The 12,024-nt window shown below is 42.0% G+C and overlaps 1 protein-coding gene across 2 annotated transcripts in view; it reads left to right on the top strand.

The window, feature by feature from the left end:
- The window catches only part of SMARCC1 (SWI/SNF related BAF chromatin remodeling complex subunit C1), a 72,516-nt gene that overhangs the window by 1,813 nt on the left and 58,679 nt on the right, over positions 1-12,024 (top strand). For both annotated transcript variants that reach the window (XM_034430531.3, XM_087894278.1), the window contains exon 2: positions 6,112-6,231. In XM_034430531.3, the coding sequence (XP_034286422.2) occupies positions 6,112-6,231 (120 nt within the window). The remainder of the gene's footprint in view (positions 1-6,111; positions 6,232-12,024) is intronic.

Raw genomic sequence — 12,024 nt, 5'->3', positions numbered from 1 at the left:
TGACTCTACTAGGGAACGGCATTGGTACTAGAAGAGAGGAGGAGGATAAGGGGGGGTGAGAAAGTAGAGGAGGGGGAGGGGGAGGGGGAGGAAGAAGAAAAGGACCATCTGGTCCTTGGTGTTCTCTGAGCTTGATGGTTGATGTTTTATGACCCAACTAGGAAACATCATCAGTGCTAAAAGGGAGGAGGAAGAGGAAGAAGAAAAGGAGGAGGACTGAGAGGTTCTCGATGCTCTCTGGCCTTGGTGATTTTCTTGCAGAATTTCATTATCCACTGAAACATGAATGAACACCATTGTTAGCACTGATGACATTACCTAGTTTGGTAACAAGTTGTCTGCAAGAGAGCCACAGCTTGGAGAGTACACCTCCTCCTCCTCCTCTCCACACCCCAATTCCCTTCTAGCGCTGATGCTGTTCCTTAGTTGGGTCATGAAACGTCTGCAAGGAAATCACCCAGTTCAGAGAGCACCAAGGACGCCCGCATTTCAACTCCGAGCTTAAAAACTCCTTGGTTACCCTAATTGCTGTGACATAGATCATAGTCTCTTCTAACCCCTTGTGAGGTAGCTACGTCAAACCCAATGCCACAAGCTTTTTGCAACTCCTCCTCCCCCATGTCGAATTTTTCCAAGCTGCTTTTCCCATGTGTAGTCATTAAGTTATACAGCGATGCAGCCTCTGTACCTTTTTCTGAAACCTGCAATGTCAGATGAACCGCAGAGGTTGTAAGGCAGGTCAAACCTGTTGGTTTCTTTAGTGCATGAACAGGCATGACATCCTGCACGCATGATAGAGCGGTTACATACATGCGCAGCAGGGAACCGAGGCAGCTGTGCTCATCTCTTTGCAATCAGAATTCAAGTTTTCTCTCAAAAGTTTGCTAGTTTCATTTACTCCTTCCTTCCTTTCTTCTTTCCTTTTTCTCCTTCCTTTCCTCCTCCCTCCTTTTCCTTCTTTTTCCTCCCTCTCTCTGTTTTCCTTCCTGTCTTCCTCCTATTCTCCATCTCTCTTCTTTCCTCCTCCTTTCCTTTTCCTTCTTTACTCTCTCCCTCCTCTCTTTCTTCCTCCTAATTCTCCTTTTTCCTTCTTTTTTCTCTCCTTCCTTTTTCTCCTCCTTTCCTTCCTTTCTCACCCTCCCTCCTTCCCTCTGATTGATTTATTATGATTTAACAACAACAATAAGAGTAATTTATTTATCGAACTTTTCACCACCCTTACAACTGTTGCTTTAGCAACCATTCCAAGTTACAACGGCACCAGAAAAAAAAGGGACATGAGCAGTTTTTACACTTGCAGCCATAATAGCATCCCCATGTGACATGATCAGAATTCAGATGCTTGGCAATTGACTCCTATTTATGATAGTTGCATCGTCCCAGGGTCAAAGCGATTTCCCTTTGGTGACTTTCTGGTGAGCAAAGTCATTGGGGAAGCTGGATTCATTAACAACATGCGACTCACTTCACAACTGCAGCAATTCACTCAACAACCGTGGAAAGAAAGTTCGTAAAATGGGGCAAAACTCACTTAACCGATGACCCTATAACCCCTTAACCCAGGGGTCCTCAAACTTCATGGTCCCTCAGACTGTTGGGGGGGCCAGGATCGGCTGGATGGGTGTGGTTAGGTGGTCATGTGACTAGTTGGGCGTGGCCAATTTAACAGTCCATTGAACAGTGCACACAAATTAAACTTAAATTTTGTTTTGCTACTGGGGGTGTTTTATTTGCTTTTGTTTGCATGTTGCTCTTTTGGTTGCCTTTTCTTTTACTAGATCATTATTTCAGTTTAGGAGTCTAGTGGTCCACTTCAGGAAACTTGCAGCAATTCTCAGCTCCCAAGGAGCTTGAGAAATCTCTTTCTCTCTCTCTCTCTTTCTCTCTCTCTCTTTCTGTTTCTCCCTCTTTCTCTCAGCCCCCCCTTTTCTCTCTCCCTCTCTCTCTCTCTGTCTCTTTCCATCTCTATCTTCTGGAGGCGGGGGAGGTGGAAAATGGGCCATTTTCACCTGTTTTCTGGCCTCCTGGGGCAACAGCACCCTGTTTTCCTGCCCCCCCACCTCCAGAAGCATTCTGCAGGCCAAAACCAGGCAAAAATTGTTCATTTTTTGACCAAAAATGGGCCATTTTCGCCTGTTTGTTTGGCCTCTTTTCACCACCACCCCACACCTCCAGAAGCATTCTATAGGTTAAAACTACTTCTCACAGTTACTGTTTTTGAGCTGGATTTCACCCACTCTGTACTTGTATCTTTGTTTTTTTCTGCCTAGGTGTAAAACCTTGCTTTTCTCCATATTAAATTTCATATTGTTGGACAGGGCCCAGGGATCGAGTCTGTCCAGATCTTTTTGGGTCCCAAGCTTGTCTTATGGTGTGTTGGCTATTCTGGCCAATTTAGTGTCATTTGCAAATTTGATGAGTTCCCCTTCTATTCCCTCATCTAAGTCATTTATAAAGATATTCAAGTGTCCTGGGCCTAAGACTTACCTCATGGTACCCCACTGCTTACTTCCCTCCCTGGAGATGTAGTCTTGTTAAGGACTACTCGTTGAGAACAGTTTGTCAGCCAGTTACAACTCCATCTGTGGTGATGCTGTCTATCCCACATTTTTCAGCTTACCAAGAAGTACGTTGTGGTCCACTGTGTCGAATGCCTTACTGAAGTCTCTTAAGTATTTCGTGTCATCTGCAAATGGGATCAGTTCCCTCATCTTTTATAAAACCTGTATTGTCACAACCACACCTCCTTGCTGACCTCGTGGCAGTGGACTGGCAGGTGTTGACAACAAACACAACAGCTCCTCGAAAGGTTCAGCAGGGAAGAGCAGCTGGAAGTGCAGCTGTCCCTCCCCAGATCTGTGACTCGCAACCCCAGCCGACCCCCCTGTGCCTGCCAGCCTGGCGATGTTTCAGCTGTTGTTCAGCTGTTGTGCACTGTGCTGTTGTGTACGAATGAACTTGGGCCGCCCACAATGGCCTGCAGGGCTGGATTTGATCTCCCTTTTTTAAAAAGAGGCTGCCAATTAGTTTGGTAGCTGCCGAGTGGATTATAGCAATTAGAAAAGCCAATAAAATCTTAGATTGTGTACAACAAAACTGGCCCTGGGGTTGTACAGAATAGAAGAAGAATTGGAAGAGACCTCAAAGGTTATCTAGTCCAATCCTCTGCTCAGGCAGGAGACCCTTACAGGGGTTGGAAGGGGCCTTGGAGGTCATCTAGTCCAACCCCCAGCTCAAGCAACAGACCCTTAGAGAAATACGGAGTTGGAAGTAATCTTGGAGGTCTTTTGGTCCAAGCCCCTGCTCAAATAGGAAACCCTTACAGAATCATAGAATGACAGAGTTGGAAGGTTCCTTGGAGGTTATCTAGTCCAGCCCCCTGCTCAAACAGTAGACCCTTACAGCAGTGGTGGGTTGCTCCCGGTTCGGAAGAACCGGTAGTAAAAATTTGTCATCGGTCGCAGAACCAGTAGTAATGGCTGGCTGGCCACGCCCCTGAACTGGTCCCCCAGTCGCCACCCACTCTCCCTAGCCACCATGTTTTTCACACATGCGCATCCCATTGCCTTGCAAGTCCAATGGGATGTGCATGTGTGAAGAACATGGCAGCGACAGCAGCAGCTTCTTCCATGCCTGCGATGCTTGCGGGCCATATGGCCCCCTCCCCGCCTGCCAGCAGCCTCCAAATCCAGCGCCATTGCAGCTGCTGTGGGGACCGGGAGGGGGGGTCAGCTTGCTGGGCCGCCGGCTTCACCCTCCTCGCCCCCACTGCCCTCTTCTGCTGAGGCCACCGCCACCGTCTCCTGCTGCCGCCGCCGCCACTGCCCTCTCCTGCCGAGGCCACCACAACCGGCTGCCGCTGCTAACCCTCTCAGCCCTAGCTTAGTGGCTTCAGTGTCTCCCCGAAGGGCCGGCCGCCTTCAGCCTTTCCTTCAGAGGCGCGTGGAAGATATACCTTGCCAATGCTGTCAGCAGGGGGAGGGAATCCCATTGCGCTCAGCCAAAAAGCCGAGGGGACATGGCGAGGCTCACTCACCTTTTGGGCCTGGCGTGCTCAGCCTCGGGGGAAGAGAAGAAAGAAAGAAAGAAGGAAAGAAAGAAAGAAAGAAAGAAAGAAAGAAAGAAAGAAAGAAAGAAAGAAAGAGGAAGTTGTGTGTGTGTGTGAGAGAGAGAGACAAAGAAGAAAGGAAGGAAGGGAGAAAGAGGAAGGGAGATAGACAAGAAAGAAAAAGAAGAAGGAAGGGAGAGAGAGAAAACTATGCTATTATTTTTAATTGTTCTATTATTTATTGTGTTAATATTTTACACTGTCCTTGTAGGGAATAAGGGAATTAAAAATAAAATAGTAATGAAGGAAATAGTAATAAACTTGTTATTCTATTGTATAATATATGTTATGTTGTTATAAAACTATTTTCCTTTTAAGCATTTATTTGTTAAGCATTTATAATACATGTACCTATGTAAAGCATATGTATGGAATCAATTGTATCCTTCCTGCATTAAGATTTAAATCCTTCATAAATCCTTTTTCTTTCTTAAATGCCACCCCATTTCCCCAGGAATTGGTATGTAACTCAAACTACAAGAACAATCCACACACCTTTTGTGCGGTTAATAGGAGACCAATTAGTGGCCAGTTAGGAAGACAAAAGGAAGGAATCTGTCTGTTGCGGGAGATGTAGGTCCAAGTTAGGGTATATGACTGATTTTTACAATGTTTACAAAATCAGATTATATGCTTTGTGGAAATTTCTTTCCATGCCTGGAGAACATGTGGGCATTATCTTGTTCTTTGGCATAGGAGAGGGGCCTGCTGAGGGTGCACGGAGACATTCCTTAAAACTGAGAGATGCTATGTAGATGTGTAATGGACAGGCACAGAGAGGTACGGGAGGTGCTGAAGAGAAAGTAATCTGAGAAAACAAAGAGAGAGATAACGTATTCCTTGGAGGCATCTTAGATTGGATTAGCTGAAACCCCGGAGGGCCTGTCCAATAAATCCAAAGGAGGAGGGATAAGCCTGTTGCCTATCACACTCTTGGGCAAAGCATGTGAGCCATTTCCTCCTTTCAGTGGTCCATGAAAGTGCATCTATAGTATGTAGATGATAAAGTCGAAAAAAGGTGAACAACATTTTTACAGAAATATAGATACGTTGAGGCTCGGTGTGACAAGGAATGGCTGGGAGGGGAGGGGCCAGGTGAGGCACTCCTTGACATGAGTGACATTGAGTTGGCCATGCCCATCCAGTCACATGAGACCACCAAGCAAGCCATGCCCGCAGAACCAGTAGTAAAAAAATTTGGAACCCATCCCTGCCTTACAGAAATACAGAGTTGAAAGGGACCTTGGTGGTCATCTAGTCCAACCCCTTGCTTGAGCAAGAGGCCGTGTACCCATTCTGGATATATGGCTGTCCGTCCTCCTTAATTGTCGGTGCTCCATCACTGGAGGCTTTCTAAAAAGAGGCTGGACAGCCATTGGTCAAAAATGGTCTAGGGTCTCCTGCTTGAGCAGGGGGTTGGACTAGAAGGCTGCCAAAGTCCCTTCCAGCTTTGTTGTTTTGTTCTGAAAAATGGGAGATTCCTTTTTCTTTGGGTAAGAGAGAGTTTGGCAGGTAATGCTGAAAAAAACCAGAAATGAATATGCTGCCGTAGATTGTTTATTCATTATTCACTAAGTATAAACAAACAGCTTAAGCAGGGTTTGGGGGGGCTACTTTGTGGGTCTATATGACAGAATTGGAGGGGATCTTGGAGGTCTCAAGCAGGAGACCCTAGAGAATTCCTGACAATCCTAAGTGGCTGATCAGGTCCCCTGGTGGAGCTTAAGAAAGGAGTCCTTGACTTACAACAGTTCATTTAATGACTGTTCAGACTTACAACAGCACTGAAAAAAATCTCTTACAACCGTTTTTCACACTTAACGACCCTTGCAGCGTCTCCCTACGGTCATGTGATCAAAATTGGGACGCTTGGCAACTGGCTCGTATTTACAACGGTTTCAGTACCCCGGAATCAGGTGATCCCCTTTAGCGACCGTCTGACGAGCAAAGTCCACAGGGAAGCTGGATTCGTTTAATAACTCTGTGTGTCTTTTGTTTCACAGTATGTCCAGGCTGACGCACCGACCAATAAGACCCTGGCTGGGCTGGTTTCCCAATTGCTGCAGTTCCAGGAAGATGCCTTCGGAAAACATGTGGCCAATCCTGCCTTTACCAAGTTTCCGGTCAGTATTGAGGATTTCCCCGATGTGGGTCTCCAGTAATGCTCTTTGTGGGTAGAACATGAGAGGCCAAAGGTTTGCCATTGTGTTCATGCCTAAGGCGGGACTAGAACTCACCGTCTCCTGGTGAGTGGCTGAAAGTCACCCAGCTGCCTTTCTTTCTTTCTTTTTTTAATGAAATTTTATTGAATAAAGAGTATATTACATTTCAAACTTTACGGTTCGGCAACGTGTAGTCATATTGTATATTTACAGGTATGGTATCTAATCAATTATCTAAATATTATACAATTTATACGTGAATTTTTATAAAATTGATTACAACAATAATATATAGATTTAATTAGTAATTAAACATTGTCCTAATAAATGTTAACTTTTGCATTTATTTTTCAACCACCTATACCACAGATCCCAAAGCGCGTAGAATTCTGAGTCCTCCTTTCCGTTTAACACATACGTTAATCTACACATTTCTGCACAGTCCAATACTTTATTGACTACCTGTTCCTCAGTTGGACATTTTTTCTCTTTCCAGTAACTGGCATAGGAGAGTCTAGCAGCTGTGACAATATGAATAATCAGATATTTCTTTTTCTTAACAAATGTTCGCTTTAGCACTCCCAGGAGATAAATTTCAGGCAAAAAGTTAATATCCTCATTTAATATTTCTTGGATCCATTTTTGTATTTTTTTCCAGAATTTCCTCGCTTCTGGGCACATCCACCACATGTGGTAGAAGGTACCTTGATAGTGGCCGCATTTCCAACACTTGGGGCTTGCATTCAAATAAATCTTTGCAATTCTAGATGGTGCTAAATGCCATCTATACAGCATTTTGTACTGATTCTCCTTATAGCTTGTTGCTCTTGTCAATTTAAGATTACTGTTCCATATTTCTTCCCAATCATCCAAGTTTATCTTTGAGTCGATATTTTTCCCCCAAGCGATCATTTGGTCTTTAAGTATTTCTCCTTCTCTATCATATTCGAGCAGATAGGAGTATAATTTAGCTAATAGTTTATTCTCATTGCCCAACCATACCTTATCAAAGCTATTTGTCCCCGTTTCTATTCCCTCTTCCTGTTTATCTTTCCTATATCAGGATTTAATTTGTAAATAGGGCCACCAATCGATATGAATCCCTTGCTCTTTCAATATCTCATTTGATTTAAGGTTGCCACTGTTATCTAGAATGTCTTGATATGTGAACATTTTCTCTCTGCTTATTGTGTTTGGGTAGATCATTGCCTCCATTGTAGAGATCCATTTTGGGATTTTAAAGTAATGTTTATGCCTAATTTCTTTCCATGTCTTCATTAATGTATCTCTAATTTTGTGTCAGTGAAAACATATCCCTGCCCCCTTTCCTTTATCCCAGAGGTAGGCATGCCAGCCTCTCAGCAGGTCATGCCCTTCCAGTTGTAGAATTCTTTTGTTTCTTAATGAGGCCTACTCTCGTAGCCATACTAAATTGGCAGCTTTGTGGTATATCTCCCAAACTGGGAGCCCAAATCCGCCTTTGTTTCTTTTTTCCTGCAGTGATCATAACGCAATTCTCGGCTTTTTCCCTCCCCAAATAAATTTCCTTACTATCAAATTTAGATCCGAAAAATATTTTTTGTCAATGCTAACTGGTGTGGTTTGAAACAAGTATATTAATTTGGGGAGAATACTCATCTTAATGGTGGCTATCCTACCTAGAACAATATTTGTAACCTCCCCCAACGGTCCAAATCTTGCTTGATCTTTGTCAGTAATGCTGTATAATTATCCTCCTTCAGGGTTGAGCATCTAGCAGTAATCCAAATCCCTAAATATTTTATCTTTTTAACTGTTTGGATGCCCAAATTTTCTGTTAATATTTCCTGTTCTCTTTTCGGGATATTTTTTGTTAACATTTTAGTTTTTGTCATATTTAATTTAAATCCAGATAGCTTCCTGTACTCGTCTATCTCTTTCAATACCTTTGGCCCAGTCGTTAACGGGTCCTCCATAATCAACGCTACATGGTCGGCAAAAGCTTGAATTTTGACGGTTTCGTTCCTAATTTCCAATCCGCGTATCTCGTTATTTTGCCTAATATTCCTTAACAATATCTCCAGGGCCAATATAAATAAGAGTGGAGAGAGTGGACAGCCTTGCCTTACCCCTTTACCAATCCGGAAAGTTTTGGTCATATCTCCATTCAGTATAATATTTGCACTCTGTTTATCATAAATTGTTTTATCGCATTCTCGAAGTATTCTCCAAAATTCATTCTTTTAATCTGCTGGATCATAAATCCCCTATTTAGGTTGTCGAACGCCTTCTGAGCGTCGAGAAAGACCAAGGCCAGCTGTTTCTCGGAGTGTATTTCATAGTACTCCAGCACATCCATCACCACTCTCATGTTAGTTCTGATCTGTCTTCCAGGGAGGAACCCGTTTTGGTCAGGGTGGATCCAATTATTTAGTATTATCTTCATCCTACCTGCTAGTATTCCCATAAATATTTTATAGTCTGTATTAAGTAAGGAGATCGGCCTATAGTTCTTTATTTGTTTGGGGTCGGTACCTTCTTTTTCTACCAATGTGATGAACGCCTCCTTCCACGATTCTGGAATCCTGGAGCCTCTCAGGGCCTCATTGCATATTGCCAGAAGTTTCGGTACGAGTATTTCTTCCAGTTCTTGGTTTTTATACAATTCTCCTGGGAGGCCATCAGGGCCAGGGGTTTTATTGCTCTTTAATTTAGATATTGCCCCCTTCAATTCCTCTGTTGTAATTTCTCTATTTAGCATTTCCCTTTCCTCCTCCTTTATCTGTGGAAGTTTCTCTTTGACGAGGTATTGATTAATGCTATTGATTGAGGTTTCCTCCTCTATATAATGTCTCGTAATATTGTCTGACAAACTCAAGTTTCTCCTCCTCTTCCTCTAGTATTTTACCTTCCCAATTCTCCAAGCAACCTATAACCCCCTTCTCCTTCTCTTTTACGATACGATAACCATCTCCCTGGCTTGTTTGCATTGTCAAAATAGTATTGTTTAGATTGTTTGATTTTTTTTGCCAGTTCTTCCTGTTCTAATAAGTTTAATTTATGCCTTGTTGTCATGCATTGTTCTTTTTTTGCAGTATCACTGGGGTCTCGTTGTAGCCTCTTTTCTGCTTCTTCCAGCTGAATTAGGAAATCCTTCTGAGCCTTTCTTTTTTCTTTGTTGTTATATATATTGTGCAATATTACTAATCCTCTTAAATAAGCCTTCATTGTATCCCAAACACATGTTGAGGGAGTTTCCTGGTTCTCATTCTCCTCAAAAAAACAATTGTAAATCTCTCTGGAGCTTTTTGGTAAACCTTACATCTCTAAGGATATGGGTATTTAATCTCCATCTCCTTCGTTTAATCCTGTTTGGGCTCTTCCACTTTATCTCTAATGGGTTGTGATCAGCCCATACATTTGGGGTGATTTCAACAGAGTGGATTTCTAACCCCAAACTTCTACTGACCCAAACCATGTCAATCCTTGAACAGGACTTCTGAGGGTTTGAATAATAAGTGAATTGCTTATCGTTCGGATGTAATACTCACCAGAGGTCTACTAAATTGTGCTCATCGACTAGGTCAAAAAAGGTTTTGGGGAGCCTTTCCCTTTTGTTCTTTTTCACTATTCCACTCTTATAATCCATTTCCGGGTTTACTACCCCATTGAAATCGCCAATAATGCAAATATTTCTATGCTCCAGTTCGTCTATTTTGTGGCTTAATTTCCTATAAAATTCTCCTAAATTCCTATTTGGAGCATAAATAGCTACTACTAAAATTGGGATACTGCCCCTCTTGATTTCAATTGCCAGTAGTCTCCCTTTATCATCTGAATATTTGAGTTCAGCAGCAATTCCTTTCTTTACATATAACGCTACTCCCCCCCTTTTTTTTCTCTGCTAGAGAGGTAAAGGTTTTGCCAAATTTCACAAATTCCAAATATTTCCTCTCCTCTCTCTTTATATGAACTTCTTGGAGACATATTATTTCCGAATTAGTTTTAAATAGTTTTGAGAATATTTGTTTCCTCTTCCCTCCATTATTTAGACCATTGACATTGACAGACAGCAATTTCCAACCCTCCATTTTTCCGACTAACTACCTAGTTCTTATTTGTCCTTATGGCTCTTTGTGGTCTTTGTCTCTTTCCTTTGGTTTCTTTAACTTCCTTCTCTTCTAACTCCTTTTCCTCTGGTGTTCCTTCTTTGGATTTTCTTAACTGTACGTTAATTTCTTCCTGGGAGGCTATATCCAGTTCCTCCTTATTACTTTGGTCTTCCTCCGCACCCCTCAGCTGGTCCAAAAGTTCTTGTGCGGAGACAAGACTGTCAATCTTAATTCTTTTCCCTTGCCAGGTGATGAGCATGGTAAAATCCATCTGAAGGGGATACTTCTCTTGTTTAACTGTATCGCCAACAACCTATAGTCCCTTCTCAGATCTCGAACCCTCTTCGGAACTTGCTTCAATACTATTACCTCTTTGCCTTTGAAACTTACAGGTTCTTCTCTTACTATATTGTATAGCATATCTTTCACTTTCTTCCGGGCAAATCTGACATGGACTTCTCGAGGGAGTTTATTCCTCCTGGCATAGTTGGTTTGCACCCTGTAAATTTCATCCAACTCTTTTCTAATATCATCTTTGTCCTGTTGCAGTATTCCAGCTATTAAGTCCGCCATAACGTTTCCCAAATCTTCGTCTTTGTCCTCTACCACGTTTTGAAAACGAAGGTAGAAAACTGCCCGGTCCATCTCAAGCTGGATAATAGAGTCTTCCAACTCCCTATTCTGTGCCATTAATTTCTGGTCGATCGAGTCGAGGTTCCTTTCATTCTGCTCCACCCTCGTCTCTACCTTCTTTATCTTTTTCTCATTGTTATGAATGGATTCCTGAATCTCACTCATTTTCCGGTAATAGAATGGATATCAGTTTTTAATTCTACATGATTATTAGTCATCTTTTCTTGTAGCAGGAGCATAGTTTCTTTTCTTTTCTTTTTTTTATTGAAAAAGTTTTTCCAAATACAAATTTTTCCCCCTTCCCCCCCTCCTCCCTAACCCCCCCTCGCCCTCCCCTCCCCCTGTGGCTTCTTCAGGGTACAACCCAAATTCATAACAGATTATATAATACTTTACCATCCCCTTACTCCATCCCCCATATGCTGACCCTTTCTTTCTAATAATATTATTATATCCTCCTTATACTATACATTTCAAAATAACATTCTACTATAACATTATATAATAACTCCTAATTTAGCATAGTAATATTATTATATCCCCCAATTTAACAATTTCTACTCATGATCTACTCTTTTACTCCTCCCACATACATATATCTCTTAAATCAAATCTTTTTTGTATATTAATGTGACATTTCAAAGCAACCTTCCACTATAAAACTATATAATAAATCCTAATTTAACATTTATTCAACTCATAGTCTGCCCATTTCCTCCACCCCCATAGATATATCTCTTAACTCAAATCTTTTACATATATTCATATCTAAACATAATATCCCTTTTCTTCAATTAAACAATCAATAAGCTAACTTATCTCCACCCACTTTCCTACAGAACTACCATACATAATAGTTCTTGATCTCCTTATTCTTTTGCCCACATCACTAAGAAGTATTCCCTTATATAAATAAAATCCTCAAATGACTTTAAGCTTGTAATCCATATAATATCTTCTGTAGTGTCTTTCAGCTGGATTGTTAACTCTATCACCCATATTAGGGTAACATCACATCCTAATTCCAACA

The sequence above is a fragment of the Pantherophis guttatus genome, chromosome 4 (genome assembly GCF_059756535.1).
Source record: "Pantherophis guttatus breed Tessera chromosome 4, ASM5975653v1, whole genome shotgun sequence".
NCBI lineage: Eukaryota > Metazoa > Chordata > Lepidosauria > Squamata > Colubridae > Pantherophis > Pantherophis guttatus.
The sequence above is the reverse complement of the archived record's forward strand: the minus strand, read 5'-3'. Positions and strand labels throughout refer to the sequence as shown.